At 36.3% G+C, this 25125-nt stretch overlaps 1 protein-coding gene across 3 annotated transcripts in view; it reads right to left on the bottom strand.

Annotated features, from left to right (window-relative positions):
- ATP9B (ATPase phospholipid transporting 9B (putative)) overlaps positions 1-25125 on the bottom strand; it is a 166264-nt gene that overhangs the window by 77482 nt on the left and 63657 nt on the right. For all 3 annotated transcript variants that reach the window (XM_065628827.1, XM_065628828.1, XM_065628829.1), the window contains 3 exons: positions 22944-23038; positions 13916-13996; positions 5312-5387 (listed from right to left, as the gene is read on the bottom strand). In XM_065628827.1, the coding sequence (XP_065484899.1) occupies positions 5312-5387; positions 13916-13996; positions 22944-23038 (252 nt within the window). The remainder of the gene's footprint in view (positions 1-5311; positions 5388-13915; positions 13997-22943; positions 23039-25125) is intronic.

The raw sequence follows: 25125 nt of genomic DNA, 5'->3' as shown, positions 1-25125 counted from the left end.
GGGCCTCCCTGCAAACTGGTTCTCATGTAAATCGGGCAACCACCAATTGGTAAGGGCAGAGTAGTTAACGAAGGAGAGCGGAGTTGCAAGAGATACAACTAGAATAAACATGTGGGCCTGGAAAAGAGATAAAAGAGGACTTGTGCAGAATTAACACACACAAATAGTCAGACATACTCCGAAATCCAGTGTGTAATCATATAATTTTTGGTATCTCCCAAGCACTATGTGAACCATATAAAACCAAGAGAGTGCTCAAATTAACTAAAATTGTGTGTAGGACTTGGCACAAATAGTGGTTTTTACAGCTGTGCAGTTATACAAATTGTTCTGATTTTATCTGAAGTGATTTTGCAAGACTGACACCTGACCAAATGATCACAGAATTCCATTAATACAAAACTCCTCTTAATAGATATCTCAGCAGGTCTCTCAGAAAACTGCATTATCTTGTTTAGAGTTTGAACCACACTGATCATTACAGTAATTAGGAGTGCAAAAAGTCCATACCATAGTGGACCTTTTTAAAATTTAACTGCTGACTTTCCTCTCTCCCTTTCCAAAAGGAAACCTGCCAAAGCTTTCAATAAACACAAACACCACAGTCAGCAATGTCAAGAATACAAATGATTTGAAAAAGAAGTAATTTTATTAAAGATAACCTAAGAGGTTTTCAAAATACTTAGTAGTTTACATTATTTGGTTATATTTAAAGTTGTTTCTTCAGTGATAGCAGTTTTTCAAGTTTTCACTAACCAAAACTTCTTTTCCTTCAAGCACTACTATTAAAACAAAGAGAATAACCTGTAACAAGCAAGGGGAAAATTCAATTATTTTAAAGATGGCTTGAATTGTGGATCAGCAGTATCCAAAAAAAGACAAAGTATTCAACAAGTCAAAAATCCTTTCCAGAATTCCCCAGATATTTCAATCATATCATCTACATATACCGTAAGAAATAAACCATGTCTCAAGAAGTAAAAATTCCACAGTAATAATAGAAATATTAAGAATGGCACATAGACTCTGTACCTTGCTGCTACCTTTTTTGAAACTCACTGGGATGTTGCCTGTAAGTCAGAACATTTTTTCCTATCTCAGTTATTAAAGAATAGCAAAAGGATGGCTACATGCTTTGGACTTGAGAGAGGGGTTTTGATTGCCATTCTAGACAGCAGCTTCTGGTGTGATCTTGGCAAATTAGTCTTTATACTTTCTGTAGTTATGATAAACATCGTACACAAAGTAACCAGATCTCTGTCAGGGCTTTACAGCAAGGAACAGAAAACACTTCAGATGTGGTAGCAGTAGGAATCTCCGTTTAGATATCTAAACTTATCAATTTTGAGACCAAAACATCTAGGTATATAATACATATTAGGTGACTAGGTGGGTCAATTTTTTTTTTTTCTTCCCAATTTGCTTATTGCTATTCTAACAAGTAAGGAGACGTACTGAATCCAGGGAAGGTAAACACCTTCCAAATGTACAAATTTGAGGAATCTCACTTTCCTGAACTTTATTTGTTGATATAAAAAGGCTGTGGAATTGTTTATTCTTGAGTTGACACTACATGATTTTGTTGAACCAAATTTTGGTTTCCAAAATTCAAAAGGAAAATAAAAAGTCAAATTATAACAAGTATTTTTCTTGTGACTTATACTGCTCTAGCAACAGGCACTTTTTTTTTTTCTGTAGAATCTATTATTGTAGTATCATGATATTTTCATGAGCTTTGGCAATCTGCATTCAACACTTAGTTGATAGGATTCCTTGAAACCTTTATGGACTTGTATTTACTGTTACTGATCTGCAAAATGATTGATTTATGGTCTCACTCCTCTAAAACTGTCAGGACATCAGCAACCAGACAGCAAGTTTTCTGAGGTATTCCTCACACAATTCCCCAAACACTTTTCCTAGCCTGACCATGACCCTTCTGCATCACCTTGACAAATAGCAACAGTGAGTGTCTTAGAGATGGTGGACTCTCCTAGCTGATGCGATGTGGTTTATGTCATATGTCAAAGGGAATATCAGGATATTCAGCAAATATTTAATCACTGAAAGGAGGAAAATGGGAAGAACCCCCTCACCCAACAGTTGTCCTGTATGTCCTTTGCAAAACCTTTTTTAAAATTAAATAAGGCTTTGTACCTGCAACTCGGCTACATATTCCTTTCCTTGGTGTCAGTGATGTAGCTCCCTGTCTCCATCCCTGAGACTGACAGCATCGGTCAGTTTTAGGTCACGATAATAGTGCAGGTTGAGCCAAAATGCTTTTTAACAACCTCCAAGGGGCTGACAAAGGCATTACATAGTCGCAAGAGTAACGGGTCACATATTTGCTTGGCTTAGAAAAAGATGATGTCCAGGCTGCTTAAAGAGCATCGGAGGCAGCAGCCTTCTAGGCTAGGATGCCTTCCAGACTGCCCTACTTCAGGGAAGTGAGAAGACGTCCAGACGATGCTGCAGGGCAGAACTCCACCCTGACCATCTGGGCACAGGCTACAGACCCACTTTCTTGAATCAAAGTGGCAAAGTAACAGAAGATCAGGCTTGCTTATAGACATCATATACTTTTGGGTGAAAAACACCTGCATGTAACAGAACTGTGAGACTTAGGAGACTGAAATAAGATACAAGTGTGGTTGAGGTAAGGCACAAACTAGAAAAACAGTACAGACTTTCACATGCTACAGGCTGTTTATTCTGTTTTCATGGAATCTGAGTGGCACTCATCCGCAGAGGTTGTGGGCAAGTGCAACCTTCCACTAATTTTTTCAGATATAATCAAGGACTGTGACAGGCCATGGTAGCAGAGGGGACACAGAGGTGCCTGCAAACTTCTGGAAGCAGAGTCCACCTCCGACATTCTGCTATGGCAGGCTTTAAGCAAGGCAGTTTATATGTGCTTATAATGCAGTCAGTGACCAGTGTTTTTATTAACAAGATTTTCATTTGTCACAAATCTCGGAAATTCAATTATGAAGTCTAATTTTAAAAGAAACAAAAAACCACTATAAAAATTCAAATTTAACTAGCTTAGCATCAAGTACGTAACTTAGCTATGTATACGTGACTTGGAAGTGAGATGAAAACAACTGAATAATATATCAGTTATCAACCAAATCTAGAACATCTTAACTATCTGCTAATTGTTTTGCCTTATAGTCTTCTTCATGACTATATGCACAGTGCACCTAGAAGATCTTATACATCAGATGAGCAACAGACTGAAGGCAACAATTTCCTCCTCTTTCTTAAAGGCCTAATCCCATCAAATGCTAAAATTACCTCCGCAAAGGTCCTGAGTAATTCTTAAAATCTGGATTTATGATGCCATAGAGAACAAGCAAATATCTAAAGAGAAATCTTACAAGCTTGATAACTGCAGTACTTACATGAGAGGGACACGTTATCACAGTATTAAATTGTAGTTAATAGGAGATGACATAAGCAAAATGAATTCTATGTAAAAGTTTAGATTGAGAAGATACAGTGTCACAAAATCAGTTACTGAATGTAATTATTTCTCTCTGCTACCTTAGCTCAACCAACATCTGTATGCACATCATGCTACTCTTTTAATTACTTGATCACGTCATTTTTCCCTTCAGAAGGGGATGCAGTTTCCAAGAGCCATTCAATATTTTTACTTTGTATCATTCAGTGAGTTGCTCTGAGTCTCCCTTGGAGTCTTATTTCATTATTCACCACCACGCTCCAACAAGACAAGTATCCTCTCCTATGTTTTTCTACTGCCATCATCAATAACGAACTCGAGTCCTTCATAAATAACTAAACCTTCACAAGACCCCTAAGAAATAAAAAAGTCCAAACACATGCTAAGGCATAAATTTTAAGGAGCACTGTTACCATAAATTTGGGTGCCAAGTTTAGATGGTAGGTAAGAGACCTCAGACACTAACTAGACTTCTAAACAAAATCAAATCACCTACCATGGAAATGAAAGTATGAACAGTTTTCAATTAAAATTCAAAATTACTGATTCAGAATTACTGACTTTGCAAATGTAGTTTTCCCCTGTATATAAATCTGGGGGAAAAGCAAACTAAAAATGAATTTACAGTATTGAAATATCTAATTCAATATCTAATTCTTTTTACACACAGTTGCAGATCGTGGCTACTTAACAACCTAACTGACATCAGTTTTAGGCATCATCCATTTGACCAAACAGTTTTAGAGAGAACAGTTTCTCACCGCAATCAAACCAAACACCGAGCATCAAAGAACACGACAATCTTTTCAGGCTCTAGAAAGGAGCGCTCAGTCACAGACTCCTCTGTCACCGCCTCAAACTTGATCTCTTCCCCACCACCCTCCAGCAGGCCCCTCACTGATGTAAGAAGCCTTCACTTCAGGGACCAACTTTACAAGCCAGGTGGAGACCCTTTTTTACTTTCTCCCCCTCTCTCCGTATCCCTCCTCCTCCTGGCTTGTGTTTCCTACTGTTCCAATTCCCCAGCTTAAATCCTAGATCCTTTTCAGAAATCACACCCTCCTTACACCTTATTCTCATTCTTTTTGTGCAGAAGAATAAACACAGCCCTTTTTTCTACAGTCCTTTTTACTTTTCTTATATAGAGCAAGAAATGGAAGAAACTGATTTTCTGCTCTTAAAAGTTAGAATTGCTTAAATTCTGAATGCAATATCTAGCTACTCCTTATAATATGAGGCATATATGAAACATTACTAGTATTTAGATCCCATTGTTTTAAAATTACATAACTGTATAGCTAATATATACTTTCTGATTAAGATTTTGCCTGATAAAAGATTTTAAGCAAACTTTACCTGCAGCATGGAGTATACATAAAACTCCTCAAAAATGTAAAACCTCCCTTGTTTTCAGCAAGGCCCTATCCACAGTGAGCTGAACATTTTACAACCTGAAGTTTTAATCAAAACAAAGAGGTCAGTGACTTTAGTGGGGTACAAAGGACAGCACTACTGGAACAGCAAAATTTAAGCAAAAAAACCCCAAACAAAATCAAACAAAAACAAACAAACAAAACAAAAAACCCAACCAACCAACTGACAAACCAAAAAACCAAAACACCCAACACACAAAAAACTAGTAAACTATTAAGGAGGATTTAAAAGGTACGAAAATAACTTGAGTAGCATGATGAAACCAATGCGAAGGCAGACAACAAAGGAGTAAAAAATTAATAGCCTGGAAGACAAAAGGTTTGCAAAAGCCATTAATATTCCACATTGTAAAAATATATACTCCACAGAAGTTCTCAGATACATTATCAGCTTTAATACTGCAACACTTACCTGAAGCAACAACAGTGCTTGCCCATAATGTATTTTCTATGCTTAGGCTTTCATGAACTGCTGGATCACTGTCTTCCTGTTAAAAATACAAACAGCTAGTAAGTAGATCAACATCAGAAACAATCAGAGTTAAGAACACTACCAAACCATCTGAATAACTTTCATAGGATGTCTGGTCCTTGTACCAATCACTGCATAATAGTATTCATTGCATGTACTTTATTTGTCTGCATACGCACACAAAAACAACTTTCCAAAAAGTGAAATACTGATTGAAGTTCGTATTACTTAAACCAAATTATATTCAAAGAAGTCAACAGTGTTTTAAAAGGAACATATACTATTCCTCAGATGTATCAAAGTGCAAAACAGTTTGCTGTATCATGCAGTTAAAGTGAGTTATGAACACTAACCACAAAAAATTAATACCCTGTTATCTATGACAACTTAAATAATCTGTAATTCATATACTAAATTAGAGTTGTCATCATTTTGCAACCCAAGTGACATCATATCAACGATAGGGAATATTTAGACTTTTAAAAATAACTGCACACTTGTGCTGTCTTACTACATACTTATAAAATACATATCCAACTGAAAAATACTTCCAGTAGCCAATTGCTTCCATGATTATTATTTAAAACTTTCCTTTTTTTCCTTCCCTCTCTCCTCCCAAGCAATAATGGTCCACAGATTGTAAACAGACTTAATCTCTTATAATCAATTTGAAGCATGCACAGATTTTTTTACTCATTAGCAGCTGTGAAATGTGCTGTTTACAACTGAAGGAAACTTTAGGAGGTAGGATAATCAAGTGTATTTGATCAAACTACAGATTGTGCTAAACATTTTGCAGGAAAAGGGGGACCACTGATTTACCAAAGTACACAATAAATTCTACGTAATGTCAATAATCAAAACCTATGCCCATTTTTCATCTCTACTTTGAAACCACCACCAAGCACAGAATGAGCTACTTCTTAGAAACCTCTGTTCCTAAAAAAGAAAAATCTCAAACTAAACAGATAAATTTTTGTGTGTACTTCAAAAGATCCCTACATAGCAAAGAAACTACAGCTCTTATCCTCTTAAGTTTAAAAGGCATGGAGAACCATTCTGTCAAAAATAGACAGGAAGAGACAGAGGATATGGAATTAGCTATAAAGGGGAAAAAAAAAAAAACAAACCACAAAATCAAAACAACAAACCACAAGTTTTAAATTAAGACTCATACAAGAAATAAATACTCTGTCAAGAATCATCTGTGTTCTATAAGAATAGTCTTTGATTTAAATTTTTTTTTATTCTTACCTAAGGAATTAATACTGCAAGAATTATTTGCCATACATCTAACAATTAAAATACATATAGGTTTGAGACAATAGCAACTGCAGGCCCACTGTAATGGAGTAACATGGTAGCACATAGAAATTTTCAGTAGTTGGGGAGCACCATAAAGAGCAGAAGTGAATTCCAATATGCTGCTACATAACAGAAGAAGTACTTCATAGTGATAGGCCAAGGAATGTTCAGCTGTAGAGAACTGAAAATATATCACTGAAGGTAAAACAGGTTTAGCATCTATGGCAATACTCAAAATTATTGGTAGAAACAAAGTCTCGATCACTGAAACGTTAAATACAGGAAGAGTATTCCAATCTAGCTCAAAAGAAGTATAATTTGTGGCAATTATTTTTTACCTTTTAATTACCTTTGTAACACTCAAGAACTTATTTCTGAGATGAGTGCCTTGGAGAGGGTTCATCCACAGCCTAAATTTTTTGATAATTTTTCCTAACTTCATAAAGCTTAGATTCCTGGTTTGATTTACATTTGGTTCCTGCGTTATTTGGACTCTGTGATTATTTTGGCCATCTGAAAGCCTAACTAAGCAGTGTATAAACATGTAAGTCTAAGCAGAAATTATCCAAGAATACTAGATTTTTCCAGAGGAAGATGCTAGTAATGTAGTAAAAAAACCCAAAAAACCTGCAGCTGTTTGAAGCATGGAAGTCAATGGAGAGATTGCCATCTACACATATAATGCTGAAACATGACAGCATCCAGTGGTAACTTTCCATATAGAACTTAGAGGTTTCAGAATCTGTTTCTACAAGGCTAGGAGTAGGACACAGGCTGGCCATATGCAAGTTGAAAAAAGCTATTGAACTTTTTCATTCCTTTCATGGGCTTTTTGAGAACTGCTGAATCTCACAGAACAAATTTCCTGAAATTCTTTCATACAGACAGTGCTGACTAGCTATTTGTGATAAGAGTAGAAGGCTACCACTTCTAAACAGTGGGCCTGGCACCAAAAAGGAGTCTTAATTTCACACAACTTGCCATAGGATGCACAGATTGTTTTCAGTCAGCAACACATACGCTAACCTATCATCCAGAAACTATTCTGCAAGGTTCAAACTGTTTCGACTTGCTTGATGTTTGCAATTCTACATACACTGCAAAAAAAGGACATTCTGCTCAAGTATCGAGAAATTTGTGGAGTTTCTTACTGCATCATTAGGTCAAGTGTTCAAGGAAAATATTTTTCTTAACGAGAACTCACTGCTGTATCTCAAATTGCAAATCATGCTGGAGTTCGTCAGAGGAGTCCCCAGCAGGCACATAATAGGATGATGCATACTAATGATACCTAAATATCCTTACGGTATCACTAAGAGAGAGCTGAGCAGAAAGATCCCATATTTCAGTCAAACACTCCAACCTCATGGAAATGAATAGGCTAGTCTTTTACAATCATCAACACACAGTTAAAGGACACAGATGTGAATACTATACTTGCAATGAATTTAATCTCAATAAAGGAAACCGTTTTTGTTATTTTGCCCTCAAGTTCTATACAGAATACCTGTTGTCCACAGTGGGACTCCAAGCAGCTCCCCCACAAACACTGAAAGAGATAATTTCCCATCTACCACTTACTAAAACTGCAATCATACTGAAGTAGTGATTTTTGCATTATGTTGAATTCCAGCATGAAGAATTTCAATTTTGACAGGAGCATTGTGTTTTAACTAGCCATTAGCATAGAATTAATGTACAAAATTAGAGACACAGAAAAGCTGTGGAATTCAAATAAATGTTTTCTGCTGTACCTTTGCATACATTTATAATATTAACTTTAGATAAGATTAAACTAAGACTTCAGAACAAAATTGCTACAGAAAAAACACACACAATATAATAGCGGGGTAATACTCTAGGTTAATATATTCCACAAAAAAAAGTGGATAGATTAAATTCCATACAGTGAAATGTAAAGTGATGCACACAAAGGAGGAAAACATCCCAACTTTACAAAGTGATGAGTTCTGAGCTGATCAAAACTACTCAGAATTCAAAACTACTCGGAAATTGTCATGACTACTCAGAAAACAAATTTTGGGATTATTACAAATCTACCAAAATAGTAACTTAATAGCCAAGAACAAGCTAAATGCTTAGAATTACTAGGAGAGAAACAAAGAGCAACAACGACAAAAATAATGCCACTATGAAGAAATCCATGGTTTGCCCAAGTTTTAAGTATGTAGTTCTAAATCCTTCCTCCCTTCCCCTTATTCCAGAGAGTAAATAAATAATAAAAAGAACTGGAAAATATTTAAGAAGGGCAACAAGGGTGGTGAACTTAGCTTCCATACTAGATACAACTAAACAAACCTGAACTTTTTAATGAGGAACATGACAGACATCTATAAAATTGCCACCTGGAAAGTGAGGATAGATCCTGCTGTCTCTTAGCAAAGAAGAAAGAAGTCATAAATAAACCTAGCAAAATTAAAAAAACAGGCAGTTGCTCTTCATAAAAATACGTCATTAACCTGTACAACTTCTTCCTAATTGAATGCTAAAAGGTTACACGGGTTCAAGGGAGCCTGGGTAAGTTTAAGGAAGCAAAATTCATTGCAGGCTACTTACAGAAACCAGCTCTGACTCAGAAAGTTCCCATATCGCGAGTTGTTAAGAAACAGAAGAATCTTCTGAGGAGGCATTACCATCTCCTCAGTCTAGTCTTATTCTCTTTTCCAGTGTTCTGTTTCTGGCTATTGTCAGGAATTGGATATTGAGTTAGGAAAATCTTTTTTTCTGCCTTACTGTATTATTCAGTTAGCAGATTTTAAGACAGTGAATTATGAAGCTCTTCCATTCTACAAGAAGAAATAAAAAGCCCTGCAGTGATTATGGAGAGCTGCCAATACAACCACGAAGAAATCACTTGTCCAATGTCTACTTGGTACAAGACTTAGTGAAATGCCTCCTTTAGGTCATTCAAAATAGGAAAACATCTAATGAGCTGTATCTCTTTCCACTCATGCCGTGCTCATCAACAGAATCGTTTGGCTGATGAATTCGCTTCTGCTTATTTTGTTATGATTCCTCCATGTCTTTACATGCTCATCTAACGTTTCCACCTTTGTACAGTTAATTCAATTTACCAAACACCAGACCTTCCATATCCAAACAGATGACAATCCTATTTTTCATTTATCTTAAGTTGTGCAAATGAAAAACAAAAACTTCAGGTTACAAGTTACAAAGTATGGGTTACAAGTTCAGGTATTTAACATTTGTATTTCTACTTTTAGAGAGATGGTAGAGATAGATGAAGCAGTGAAGGGACAAGAACTCATAAGGAGAAATGGTTCTGTAAATTTTCTGGCATTACTACAGCTAACAGAACAATACGTATTTTGGGCTAAATGAAATTCATCATGCACGCTAGTAGCAGAAATTTGACAGACAAGGGTTTCTTCGTCCAGCTGATTAAGTTTTCACTTTAGGTCTGCTGGGTTGTATTTCATTTGGCAGCTGCATGTTTACTGGTCTTTAAATTCTGATTTAAGTTCGCTTCCAGAATAATGCAGTTCAGTATTGCATTCAAGCTTCATATTCAGGATTAGTTTTTGAAATCATGTGCAGTACTGATCACAGAGGTTTAAACTGTCTACAGTTCCTATTCTAGGAAATTAGTCTGTAGCTCTTGCATGTACAGAGAAAAAGGAACAGATGAGCAGTGAAATAAAAAATGAAATATCCTACTTTCAGTCCTGAGTTCATAATACAGCTGACCAAGCATCATGACAAATTTCAAGTAGCCATTTAAAGGGTTTCAAAGCTACCTTTTTTTTCCCAGATAACGACAGAGGCTTGAGACTATGTATCTTATCCTCAAATGAACCAGTGTACCACTTCTGTTTGACTTTTTCTAGCCCTATTCCTACCTGACAGGATGCAGCACAACAACCTCCACCAACTGTTGTATCAAGATGCAAGAATACGCATGAGTTAGTTGCATCACTGAAATATTCGTCCTGATGCCAACCCCACAGATCATTGTTCTTGCTATGGTCCTTTTACTCATATGTATTTTGGATAGGGTCGGATTAGGTTCTGCATGTCAGCTCCCTAGTCTGGCTGTCCCTATGGCTGTTAGTGCCAGCGCAGGGAAGATGAGTAAAAAGGAGTTGCAAAATGTAACACCATTCTCTTCAGTGGCAACATAAAATTAAGCCAGATCAAAGTGACCACAACCCTTGCTTCAAAATTGGTAATTCTCTAACAGCAAATACAAAGTAAAAAAAAAAAAGACTCGATGTTCTCTCTACTAAAATACAAGATTTACCCAGGCAAACATCTGTATAATTAGCCCCAGACCAGAGATTATGCCTATAAAAGAACACAGTTTTCAGTGCTCACATCTCGATATGTATTTTTCCAAAGTATCAATGGGTACATGCAGTAGGTTTTGCATCAAGGTAGTTTTTTGGGGGTTGTTGTCGGTTTGTTTGTTTTGGTTTTTGGTTGTTTTATTTGTTTAAATTGATTTACAAGGTACTATATTGGAAAAAATGATACCTGTATACAGGAGGAAAAAAAAGTTTATTACAGTAGATGAACTAAACTCAAAGGTATCAGTGATCTGAGATTTCTACTGGAAAAAAAAAATAAGATATATTCTCAAAGTAAATTTAGAGACTTACTTGACAGCACGGAGTGGCAATATAGGAAAAATTAAAGGAAAAGACTCTTAAGGGAATGGTGGAAGAAGGAATCAAATTTAAACAAAAACCAGCAAAGGTCAAAAGCAGAAGAGAGAATTCCCATGATTCTGTACAGAAGCTGTAAGCAAAAGGTAAATGATACTGGTCATGCTGGTACAGATTGATGTAATGCTTTATAGTACTCTTTGGACTCCAGCTGGTAAAAGCTGGGTTAAGAAGTATGGCTACCTTTTACCCTCTTTCTACAGACATGTTCTTCTCATGCTTTTTCAGAACTGATGAAACAGATTCCAAATTCATCACACCTACAGAGGAGCATCAGAAGAGAAACTCTAGTAGTTGCATCTGTGTAAATCCCTGTTCTGTGTATCACTATTTCAAAATAAGGTCAGCCAAGGCATGGATGACGCCCTGAGAACAAATAAAACTATCTTGCACATTTTCACAGATGATTTGGGTCATCTATTGTTTTTCGGTAGAATGTCTGGAAGAGGGTAGAGAAGGAGAGGAATTAACTTATGCCATTCTTTACAGGCCACACATGATACTTTCCACATGACCATGCAAGGACACACACTCACTTCGTGTACTGACTGCACATAAAGCACCACAATCCGTGGAGGACAATGGAAAATGACTCCACATGAAGCTGGCAGACATCAATAGAGTACAGCAGAGCTTTAACTCTTCCTGACACAGTTGTGCAGGTGTACTGCAAAACATATCTTCTGGCAGCTATCAGGTTTGCTGTGGATACGTTTCTCACATGGAAGTACTTAAGAGAAGTTGTTTCCTCATAAAAACTCCAGAGCTGTGCACCTAAGTTTCCCTTTTGTTTTATGGTCGTGCACTTTTTGAAATTATCTAAGTTTGTCTTCTACATTGGTAGTACTCTGTCTTCATAATGGGAGAAAAAAGAAAAGAAAAATCAATGTGCTATTACCCTGTCAACCTACCCTTGCAAGAATTCTTTGAATGTCAATGCTTAAGTAGGAAAAATGTATGCATTAGCATCACTAAACATGCTATTTTTTTTACTTTAACATAAAACAGAAATTAGATGCAAAAGTAGTAAACAAGTGTCCTAAACCAACATTTTACTATGCAGAAGGTACACAGCTAAAAAACCCCCAAACTTCTAAAAACATCTACACTGTAATCCACTGTGAACCAAATTTGAGGGCACTGCCCTCAAAAGCATGCACACACCAGATCAGTGTAAACTGCCCTTCCACTGAAGCGGTCAAAACAACTCATATGTAAACCTGAAAGCATAAATTGCATCATGATTATTTACACATATCATTGATGCCTGAATCATACAGCTCTTACTACATGTGCAAACAGAACTCACAACAGGGAGTAACTGTTTAGTGATGATTTCCCAATGTCTCAATTACACTTACCAGAGTTGTTAAAAGGCTCTAAGGAATTCAATTTATATTTAGAAAAGTACATGCTTAGCCATCGGGACAGGAATAACATGAATTTTACAGATGTTAATAGAAGTTTCATTTGGACAATTGGTCAATAAAAGGTTTAAGTCAACATTGCTGCTTACAGCTTTAGAAGGTGTGGGAAAATGACATTTGCTTTGTAGGCAGCATGAACTATATAACTGGTATAAATTGGTCTTTGAGAGCCAACAACTGCAATATCACATTCATCAGAGTACTTAGAATTGTGAACTGGAATTCCAATTACTGAACAAAATCTATTACCAATTTGAGTCACTTGGGTAAAAAACCCGTCTATCTACCTCGATAGTACTTCATTCTCTCAAATTATTTTAGAAACAAACTATCAAGAGGAATGAGTCTCCTAACACTGAGTTTGGCTAAAACAAACAAAACAATCATTGTATCTGCTAATATAATTATAGAAATCTGTAAAGCGATTTAAAAAAATATATATATATACTACCAAGTAGGACACTGTTTTAAAGGGTTAACTTTAGCAGGCCACCTTTTGACAATAAAGTTGCAGAAGATCTGGCATGGTTATTATCTTATTTGGTTTTGAATATAATTATAGCTGGAAAAAAGATTTAATAAAGCCCTCATAAGTAGCTTTTAGTTTTATTTTACTTTTTGATATAACTGAATTTTGGAAGTACTAGCTTTCTCTTGAACAGAAATGCTGTTAAAGAGAGCATCTTTTCATTGCTCATAAACTAACAGTTGCATTCTCAGGCTACTGATTATATTCAACTTGCCAATTTTTGACACATATGAACAATACATTAGATGCCTAGAGAAACAATATATAATACTATACAAATTATTTCATGTAAAAATATTATAACAATGTCAACAAATATCCAGTTCTTGGATTCTGTTTTTTTTTAATTTGTTTGTTTCTGTGGTTTTTTTCCAGACATTCTTTTTGTATTAGTTTTCTGGAACACATGTTCACCAGGATCTCTTTTATTTGAAGTAGAGCCATAGGAGGAACATGGAAAAAAATACTGCTGTAAACCTAAGAAAAGATCTGATACAACTTTGACACCAAGTATTGGTTTCACTTACATTGAGAAATGGAAGAGAGAAGTAGAACTGTATTTACATACACTACTTACCCGTGTGAAGGTGCCCTCAAAACTGTGAATATCCAGCTGTGGCTTCTGAGCATAAACATAAGCGTTCATTGAAAAGAGATCCTGTAAAACAGATTAATGTACTTGCTATTATTAAAATTAAATTTAATCACGTATTTTGAAGAACCCTTTAGTAGCAAAGATTCCAGTTTATGACCCCCCCCACCCCACTCCAAGTAAAGTGCATGAAGTTTTTACCCAACTAAGAAACATGCTGTTTTTTCAGTACATCTTACTATAAAGAAACCAGATTCAGTAATATATTCCAAGTGTGTTGATAGTTCAAACACTAAAATGTTTTACATTGCCACGAGTTAGAAATTTTATTTATTTTCTCTTAGCAGTCCCATTTTAATTTATAACAGTGTAATCTTAAAATGTTTTCCATATATTTTTTCATTTAAAAATAAAGATTTTGTTTGGTTGGTTGGTTTGGTTTTGTTGTTTTTGTTTCATTTTTTAATTAAACTGGAAACAATATACTTTTCCAGCAAAAACAAAGCCAACCAAATACAACGAAAAACAATGAAATTGATTCAAGTTCTCTTAAATACTCAAGCACATCTGCAGTCAACCCATGAGTAAATGCCACCAGCTTCAAGAAAGCCTGGATACATCAACAGGATTACTCAAATGCTTAGAGTCAGGAATATGCTAAACTAAGTATGATAAAATTTGGTCTAATATAGATGACATTACTACTCATGACAGCAAAAAACCCGTGAACACTCCTACCCTAAAATTAAGAAGAAAGAGACTCTTGTATACTACAGTAACACGTTCTACAAATAGATGGCAGTATGGTATAAACAGGGGAAGAAAAAAAACCCAATCTGATGATTGTAAGATCTTGCGAGCTGTCCCTAGAGGCCAAGGGAGGATCACCTAAAATTCTGAAACAATTATTTAATCAGGAAATCGTTCTGAAACATTCTCCTCGTACAGGCAGAATACCACAGACTAATTGTTAAAAATCTGATACAAAGTACTTTCTTCTCATCACAAAAGCACACCTTCTGGTGCTTTCTAAACAGTTGAGACCAACAGCAGTTAAGAGATTTCAACACAAGTGGACCACTCGAGCATGGACCCACACTCCAATTTCTACTCTGGAGAGGAGCAGATGCTTGATAACAAATCCCAGTTGACCTAAGAATCATAACCTCTGATAGAATGTAGGAGCGTCTCACCATACGCAGTGCCTATTTGGGTTATCTCCATCCTTTATTAACTGGATGAATCTTGTAAAAAGGCTGATCAGACACCATTTCTAGGGAGTAGCTTACATGGCTACAATATCCTGTTCAAGCTAGCCAGAATATGCTGTCTTCAAAAGCAGAACTAACTTTACAGCCTCTTTAATGGATGTGTAACGACACATTCATTCAAATGTAGCTGTTTTAAAAAGCATGCAATTGTGTATTGTTCGCAATTTTGAATATAAGAAGAAATAACTACATTTGAATACTACATAATTTGAACATTACGAAAATTAACTAAAGGCTCAATTAACTTGTGTTAACATCTTGAAATCTGACACATTTGTATCCTTTTGTTTCTAAAATAAAATTGCTACAGATTTTTGAATATTATTTTTTTTGCTTTTCCAGATCAAAATGAATAGGTTTTAAAATCTGTTTTACATTTATCAAACATGTTTGACTTCTGCTTCAAAATGTATAGCTCTCTAAGTAATGAATTTGTTTTTCTATTTATAGTCTGCAGACAGGAAATCTCTTGCTTCATATCTTGCAAAAACACACAGACTTTCTATTTTGCATGCTTTTTGAAAAATGAATCAAATATAAACTTTCACAAATTATCTTTATTTTAAACCATTGGTCTTTCACACGAAGTTCATTCATTGCATTCTTGTTATTCCAACCTACTTTCATCAGGTTCATAAGAAATAATTCATATGAAACTAATACACATGTGGTGTACTACATCTTCATCATTCACTTCTTTCCAATCTGTTATTACCTACAATTTAGCTATTATGTGTTTTATTATGCAAATAAAAATAGAGAGTCTCTCAGTAGTGGAAAGCACAGCAGAAAACCAATACCACACACATACTCATATACACAATAAAAACTGCTAGTGAAATGTGTCAACCAAGAACTTCTCTCTTTTCAAAGAATGCCTTAGTGGGAAGCAACATTAGAACAAAAGGAAGCAGAAATATCCAGTATATTGGCATTTGTACAGTAATATATTTTCCTGTTTTTTAATCTTTCTATTGTCTTCTACTGTGATGTTCTCCTTTGTTACATTTTAAATGTAAAAATTTCTACCACATTCCTTTGCTGTCTTTTGTTTGATGTTTTAGTTCTCCTTTTGTATTCCTAACGTAACACATAAGCTTTCATGTTTTCCTTTTTTTCTTTTTCTGAAATTCAACTCTGAAACAAACTCACTTATGTTTCTGAAAACATGCTCTACACATTTGTGGCATTACTCTAGAATACCACGAAGTAGAGCCAGCAGAGTATTCCAAAAGTGCATGGTTTTTTCCTAAAATTAAAAAACGTAAGAAAAACCTACACTCTGAGAGAAATTGGGGATGGTAGCTCATTGGCATTTCATTCATGAGTAGCCAAAAGAAAAGACATACAAGCATATTACATGTGCTCAGTAGCTTTCTAAAGTATTTTTTCATTATTAAGTAAAAGAAAAGGGATACGGACATTTTTCTTCTGTAGCCCAATGCTTTGTACTCCAAATGGACATCATTCCCAGGCCAATAAAACACAGTAGCTGACATTTTATAATACAAGGGAAAGACAAATCCAAAGAATTATACATTTATAGGAGACTGATTACATATGAACTGCATTCAACAACAAAAGCTTACTATAAGGGCATAAAGATGTTCTTTCACCCAGTAGTAGAAGCTGTGCATTTCTCATCTCAATGTCTTCAAAGAAGTTGTGATGGTGAATTTAACAAGGAGACATCAAGATTTCTACACAACACTACATGTAAATATAGCTTCTGCTCACTGAGCAAGAAAAATTTACCTGGTTAGGTTACATCATTGCTTCCCCCTATATAAAAGCAGGGCGACAGGAAATTACCTTAAACAAAGGATTTAATTTTATACTTTTTTTTTTTTGAGACAACTACTTTTTACTCATTATTTAACTAATTATGGACTTCATCTTTGTGAAATTCAGCTTCAGTAAAGAATTACTTTCATACTATAAGCATTAAACTGCTGGTTCACTGAAGCCAATAGTTCTATCGATATGTTCAACAGAAACAGTATTGTGCATCTAATATTACATGGCTTTTAGGAAACATTGATAGCAAATTACTTCAGTTATTTTCTTACTCAAGGAAAAATAAACACTTGGGTAGAGGGATTTTAACAGTTATAGATTAAAGAAACTGTATGAATGAGTTGAATCTCCAGCAATAAAAATTAAATTATTTTTATACAACAGTAGATAAGATTTTTTTAAAAACTTGATACGCATTTAATTATCTCATACTTGAAAATAATCATTCAGACGAATGCATTTCAGCCTTCTACGTTGAAAGTCAGGAAATGATTTGATGATGGTACAAGACAGAAAATGTCCTCTTTTGCATTTCACAATTTAAAAATCACCATAAAGTTATCAATAACAGAAAAATCTCCTCTATTAGGTCAAGGGCAACATTTGTTCATCTTAAAGATCATTAAAATACATTTTTAATCATAACATGTAGTTCATTACAAATAAAATTGCCTTTGGTTCAATAAAACTAATTAAATGTAAATGGTATTGTTTACTGCTGTATGGATCTTCTGATATAAATCAGCAAGTCACCATTTATTGAAAATTACAGTGACCTCATTGCTGTTAATAAATTTAAGTGGTCACACAAGCTAGAGAAGAATGCCTCAAAAGACACGTATTGCCAGAACTGCCCCACCTATAGCTACAAAAGTGCAAGAAACCTAATCTAGGTGTCACAGTATTTGCTACTCAGCCGTCATTAAATGACTTGTTGAAATTTTAATTCTCTGATCACATTAAGTGCTTCAGAAAGACAACAAAATCTGTAGGGATCTTGGTGGTGTCATCTGTTCTTTAAGAAAATCCCTGAAGGTCTGCAGGTTTGTTTATTCTGGGTGTCACAGAAGGTAGGGTTACAGTGCTGCTCTGTTGATGCGGCTGACAGCTCATGCCAACACAAGAAACTTCTCGCCTTTACATGAAATAACTAAAAAAATCAAAATGAGTGACAATTACGGAGAGTATGTTCTGTCAAACACACGATCAAATTGTTTATAATCGGTTTTACGCTCTACTTGCGCAGTTCTCTTAAATTATTAAAAATGTGGTTTAATATGTAAATATTAACTGTAAGCATCAGCTTTGAAAATGTTCCACAAACACATGCAGAAGACACTGTAGCAGGTGTGGCTTTACGTTTGGAGAGTCCTTGGAAGCCAGGAAAAGCACTATGGCAATGAAGAGACAGCAAGTTGGCTGCAAGGATTTGATCTATTGCAGCAAACACCCGGAACATCCGCCAGCCCAGAGACTGCAAGGGCCAAACGCTGGCCTCAGAGGTGCGGCCACACCCCCTGCGCACCCACAAACTTAACCTGGGAAACCTCACCCAGTCCTGTAGCCGCCCATGCAAACGTGAGTCTCCCATCCCGTTTAAAGGCAGCACTCAAAGAGCAAGCTCCATCTCTTGCAAACGGACAAGCCCAACCCAGCTTGGAGTTCTCTCCCTAATTCTTCGTAGGCACAGAATAAACCGTGCTCTACCATTTTCTTTACCGTGTCTTTCAACTAATCACACGACTGCTCACGCAGCCGGGCATGCCCCCAGCACGGGGCGAGGGGACGGGACGGGCGGGGCCCCGCCTTCCCGCCGCTGCGCCGGCGGCCGCCCAGCAGGTGGCAATCGGGGAGCGCAGCGCGGCGCGGCCCGGGCGCTCGGCCTGCCCGGCGCTAACCGGTGCGTGCGGTACTGCCACGTGTACAAGAAAACGGGCACATGAGAAGAATTTCAGTAGTATGCTGCCTACAGAAATGGCGGTCTTGTTTGAGAGTATTACACAGAATGGAGAGAAACCGGCCCTTAACAGGCATGAGTGATACGGCACTCGGGAAGGTTCATCTTCCAACATTCCTTAAAGCAAAATAGTTTTTGTTAATGGCTCGGTTTAAAAACAACAACAACAACCACCCACCACAAAAACCAAAAAACCACGAAAACTAAAGCAAAACATTTAGATAGGTGCTCCCCAAAATGCTGTATTTTCTCCACATCAATTATTTTGGAGGTAAATACGATGTGGTGCTCACCTTGCCCAGCACATAACGCAAACAAAATGAAAGGCAGATCACATCCAGGTGATTCTTTTTAGCAGAAGGAAGGATCACAGCCCCATTCTCCTCACATTTTGTAGAAGAAAGGAAACCAAAGCTGATCTCAGACTGAAGCACAAACCTCAGTCCTTTGCAAGACTGCTTCAAACCCCAACAAGTTTCTGCAAAAGTAATTTTAAGCCTATCAAAAAGCGTATGACCCTATCACACACTGCAAACTTAAGTGAGATAATTGCTGCAAAATAGCGATTTTTCAAGCCAGGAACATCAAGCAGAGGGACGTTTTACAAAACAACAGATGTTTTCAAATTAATACCTGGAAAGCAACTTGCCTGTTTTTTTCAGTTTAAAATAAAAGTTTTCACCAAAGGATACAGTAGAAGTCTCAAGTGATAAAAAGTCTACTTGAAATGGGTTTCTCAAATGATGCTTTTTAACCAAGTTGCTTCAATTTTTCCCACTGTGTACACAAGAGGGCTTGAATACTGTTTGCTGAGAAAACCACAACTACATTTTTTTAAGCATCCCTTTTTAGATGAGTGTAAAGTTTCAAAGGATGCCAAACACTATCGCAGCATATTTAAAGCATGTATCCTATTTTTACTCTTTTTTCCAAAACTAGTATTTTCACTGTAACTATAACAAAGTAATTCTGCCCACTACATTCTAATTTAACTTTAAAAAAAAAAGGTGTGCAACCTATCTTATACACAGCTTATGACTATTAGCAACTACAAAAATTAGGCACAGAATAAATTCCATAATGCTAGTTTTTGTTAGTTTGAAATTCACAGCTTGCTTAGAACTTCATATTAATCTTATGATGTTGTCTGCCCACAGAGTTTCTTTAGATGGCTGATACTCTTGCATATTGCTGCCATTCCAGAAAAGGTAAAAGTGTCTTTGCAGAAGTTAAAGAAATACCAATGTGCTTCCCACAGGAACGGAAACCACCTTCTGGGATGTGCACTGAGCATTACCTTCTGTGAAGGATGTGGGGATCCCCTCAAAAGCGTTTACATTTGGGTGCATTAGGCTACCATTTCCCCAAAATAATTCAGACAGGAGTTAGGACTGAAGCCAATATATGACATGACCACTGCAAACAGTCTAAGACCAGCCGGGAAGGAGCCATTTAAAGTGATGTCATTAAAAAAAAAAACCACAAAACCACCAAGCGTCAATGGTGTGACCCAACCACACAGTACAGAATAGTTTAGTTTAGTTGGCAGTATTATACCCAGGGTCAGTTACTTCAAGATGACATCTCAGCTTAATGCAGACAAAGTCTTGGTGAGCATAGTTAACCACCAATAACTGCATGATGCAAGAAAGGGCAGTGCCACATCAACTGCTCAGTGTTTTCCATTTGCTGCTGGTAGCCAGGAAAGGTTTGTTAAGTGTACATAGCTCCTTGATTAACCACAGCTGATGACACAACACAGGTTGTCTGTCACCTGCAGCTCCAGAAGAGGGAGAATATACAAATTTTGCAAGCAGCACAGATCTGTCAGAGGTAGGTTTATAGCAGTAAGTGGAAACAAGTGAGCAGGGAATGGTTACTGTGTTGTACAGTTGACTCTTGGTATACTCTTGCCAAGACACATGAATAATTTCTTGGTGATATTTTGTCTTTCCATCCCCTACATGCCTTAAAGAACCACTACCTGAAGCAAAACTTCCACAGAAAGCTGATGTTGCAAGTCCTACCATTCAAATGCAGACTCCCCAACTTAACCATCTCTGACTTATTTCCACTGTAAACAACTAAAAACATTTATTTCTTTCAAATCTAATGCACAGGTTTAACCATAATTTTATGCTATCTTCATAGCATCTTAACAATTTGTTTGTCAAGCCTATTGAAAACTGGTTTTTTTAAAGAATATAATTCGCTGCTCTACAAGGTCTATTTCTACCTAGCAAGGAGGGAAGTCTTCAGACATGGATTTGGGTGTTGGGTTTGGTTGGTTGGTTTTTAAACCACCACAAATGAACAAAACCACAACACCCAAACCAAACAAACACCCAGAATGTGAAACTTTTTTTCTTTTCCAAAAGAGAGTGTAGAAGAACCTTTGCATTGTAAATTTACTCCAGCCTCAGAACACCAAAGCACAGAACACTGAAATTTCCAAGCTCAAAACACTGAACGTGTAACCAGCAAACAGAATTCAAAGAAGCAGTGCTCTGCATGAAGAGTTGCATTTGCCAAATGCAGTCAGTGATGCTTCCAAACCCAAAAAGAAAGAAAAACTAATAGCTAAGCTGGACACAGCTTTAACTATCTGAAAAGCACTAATTAATTTAAAAAAAAAAAATCAAAGCAAGACAGAAACTGACTTGATTTTAGTCAAATGTATCCATCTGTCTCAAATGTGGACTTTTTTTTTTTTTTTAAAATGAGAAAGCAAGATAGGCAAATGATTAAATGGTAGCAACCTACAGATGAGGAACTATTATGAATACTAATTTCAACTGCAGATTACAGAATACTTGAAGTCTGTTCTTGCACCAGAACTCCTGTCTTGGAGCCTGACTTGGTACTCTCTCTGGCATGACCCACCTTTAGTTCCATCCCTTGTGCCCTATCCTCTAAATTCAAACCTAACCATTTTTTCCTCCTCCTGTCACACATAAAGCCAGTAGCCAGAGCACTATGAATACAGGAAAAGCAAACAAAACAAAACACACACACACAAAAACACCCAACAGAAACCCCCAAACTTCTCTCTTTTGCTAATTTCAAAACTGTAATTCTGGAAGAATAACTTCAGAAGGTCTTCTAAGACCTGGCAGGTAATCTAGCACTTTTTTCTATTGAGATGGCATACAAATAGTCCTCTTAAGGTATGTTTGCCTTTAATAAAACATCCTTTAATAAAAAAGGATTTAGTGTCAAAACATCAGAAATTCTGTACAGGTAGATTTCCACAAGCTCGTAACTTCAGTATGTTTTCAGAGAAGTCTCTTATTACCAAGCCAGCTCTCCTGTAAAATTACAAGCTTCCTCAGTACAATGGACAAAATTTAGCTTCTCATGAAGAGATATTTATGCAATTCTACATACAGTTTTGTAGATAAGTGTCTATTTTGAATGTATACATATATATACATGCACATTCATGTGTCCTTTTTCACAATTTTAATAGCATTACCCATAACATGACATACACGCACTCAAAAAATACCCACATTCCAGCAACTCCTAGAGAGCCTCCTTGCAAGAACTTGCACACTGCACCTGGTCAGACCAGAAAGCATCCTGAAAACAAATGGCACTTTACCTTCCAATAGGTTTCCCAAGCTTGTAAGTTTGTGATGAAAGCAATGGCTTCTGAGGCAAGAATGGCTTGCACTTGCAGTGTAACACTTGGTTGAAAACACTACAACTGTGATATGCTTCTGCAGAATGTGGATCTCAGTGGGGACCACAATGAGAACCACCAAGTTGAAAGATAAAAATCCAATTCTGTCTCAGTTTCTTTTCAATGTAAAAACATTTGCACAACCAACTTCTCATTCAGCATTCAGTGAAATACCTCTTTCTTGCAAAAACTAAGACTGTGGTAGCAGATATTTTCCAATATTATAATTGTTACAATCTTTTATATGAGACATATATGCAAACATGGAAGATATTTTAAAAGCAAACAGATAAAAATGCTTACCCCCAAAGCTGGCAATCTTTGTGTGCAACTGACAGCAACCTTCAGTTTCCAGTCTGTTTCCCCATCAAGCTGGTCAGTTCGAATGAAACATGAACCTTGAAGTTATAGAGGGATAAAAAACAATTTCAGTTTGGGTTAAAAAATTCAGAAGACCGAAAATAAAGCAATTCACGACCTTTTTTAAATAAATGTGCTACATAGAAAAAGATTCGTATTTTGCAACATCTGTGTGCTTTCTTCTAGGAATGCTCCAGATTTCACGACAGCACACTTTTTCTAATAAAATTAACAATATGCCTGTTTATGAACAGGAGGGGAAATCCTACTTTACAGGTTTCTTAATATTTTCTAAACAGGTTTCCAAATGTTATCAGCAAGAGATACAACTTCACTGGCTGAAGTTGAAACAGGTTTAATTTTTTTTTCTTGATGAAATTGTCTCACTTGTACAATTTCAGCACAATAGAATAATGAACTGATGCCTGCGATTTTTGTCTCTTTGCTGGTATGACTCATCACAACTTGCACTGCTGACAGTCTCCTGGCTTCTCTTTTTGTTTTTTAAACTAATCCTTAACATGGATACCATTAAAAACAATATGGGTCTGAATGTATTATATTTAAATAATTTTGAATCAACTGTAATTGTCAAGGATGCATGGCTAAAGAAACCTGACAACACATGCACAGTACTTAAGATACAAGGGAAGCTCAGGATAAAGAGTAATACATACTGAAGAGAATCAGTATGCTGGACAGAGAGAAGACCAGTATTCAAGAAATAGAAAATTAAGATCAGTGCAGAGCCTCCTCCTGCCCCAGTAAGTAGTTTGATGGATATGACCCAATCTGCAATATTACATAGGTCACTAATGTCAGATTTAAAAAAGACTGCATACAAACATTGCAAGCCTATTAAAACATTTACAATTTCCATCTATCTGGAAGCCTTTATAAAAAGGTGGTAAGATTTTAGCAATACTCTTCACAATTGCTAAACTAAAGCAAGCTTAAATATTTCTTAAGTAATAATTACAGCTTCCATTACACTATAGCCTAACAACTGCATACCCTACTGTTACTATGTGCTATGGGTGTAAAATAAAAATAGGGGGTTTTTTTTCTAGTTATTTGTAAACTTTAAACTATGTGTATAGACATACATGTATAGATATCCATCATTCCCTCTATATTTCAACCAGTCCAATAAAAACTAACAAAGTAGTTTCATCACTAGAAGTGATATAGTAACAATTAAACTGAAGAAAACACTGGCAAATGAGTTTATCCAGGTTTGAGTCTTCTTACACAGACAATAGGACAATGTGCTAGAGGGTTTGAATCTAACAGGCAACATATAAAGAAAGGATACCTGTAAGTGAACAAACAATTAAAAACCAGCTTCTTTTATAGGACACATAGACCCTGATGTAGGCAAAATCTAACACAACTCGATGTTTTATTCATCAAGGGCTGTAAATTAAGCAGTTTAATGAGCTAACGGTCTGAAAGCACGTGCCTGAGAAAGAAGCCACCTGAAATTATATCTGACTAGAAGGTAGCGTTATATCTGACTAAAAAGTAGCATTTTTGTACAACAGTCCTGAAGAGCTTGCAAGCCTTCATCTAACAGCTGTATTTAAATTAAGTGCATACTAAGTAAACAAATCTTTAAATGTTAATATAAACAGCTCTCAGAACACATTATCACAACTAAATTTCATCCAAAGCTCAGAGCTACAAGCTGCAAAGCTGTATCTAAAGTTCCCGAAAAGCTGATTTTAAGTTGTTGACCGGATTCTTTATGGGTTTCCTTCTAAAAATAGAATACTATAAAGCACTTTTTGAAGAGTCCGGTGACATACATTGCATTATAGTTAAAGGTGAGGTACCTATTTCACTGCACGCTCTATTCATAGCATAGATGAGCCTACTTTCCATCATACTTTTCCTGTACAAGACATTTCATGGTTCTCTTTACCCTTCCTGTCAATGGCTGCTCTCTTCCATCAATTTAATTTGGAATTATACTATAGATCAATGCAGTTCAAGACCAGTGTGGCTCTTGTGAATGGTTGACTGCACATATATTCATTTAAGAGAGCTCACACTATGACATGTATTGGCCAGCTGCATTTCCTCTCCACTTCAGCGGTTAATTTCATCAATAACTTATCTCATA

The sequence above is a fragment of the Caloenas nicobarica genome, chromosome 2, assembly GCF_036013445.1.
Source record: "Caloenas nicobarica isolate bCalNic1 chromosome 2, bCalNic1.hap1, whole genome shotgun sequence".
NCBI lineage: Eukaryota > Metazoa > Chordata > Aves > Columbiformes > Columbidae > Caloenas > Caloenas nicobarica.
Note: the sequence above shows the minus strand (reverse complement) of the source record. Positions and strands in the feature narration are given on the sequence as shown.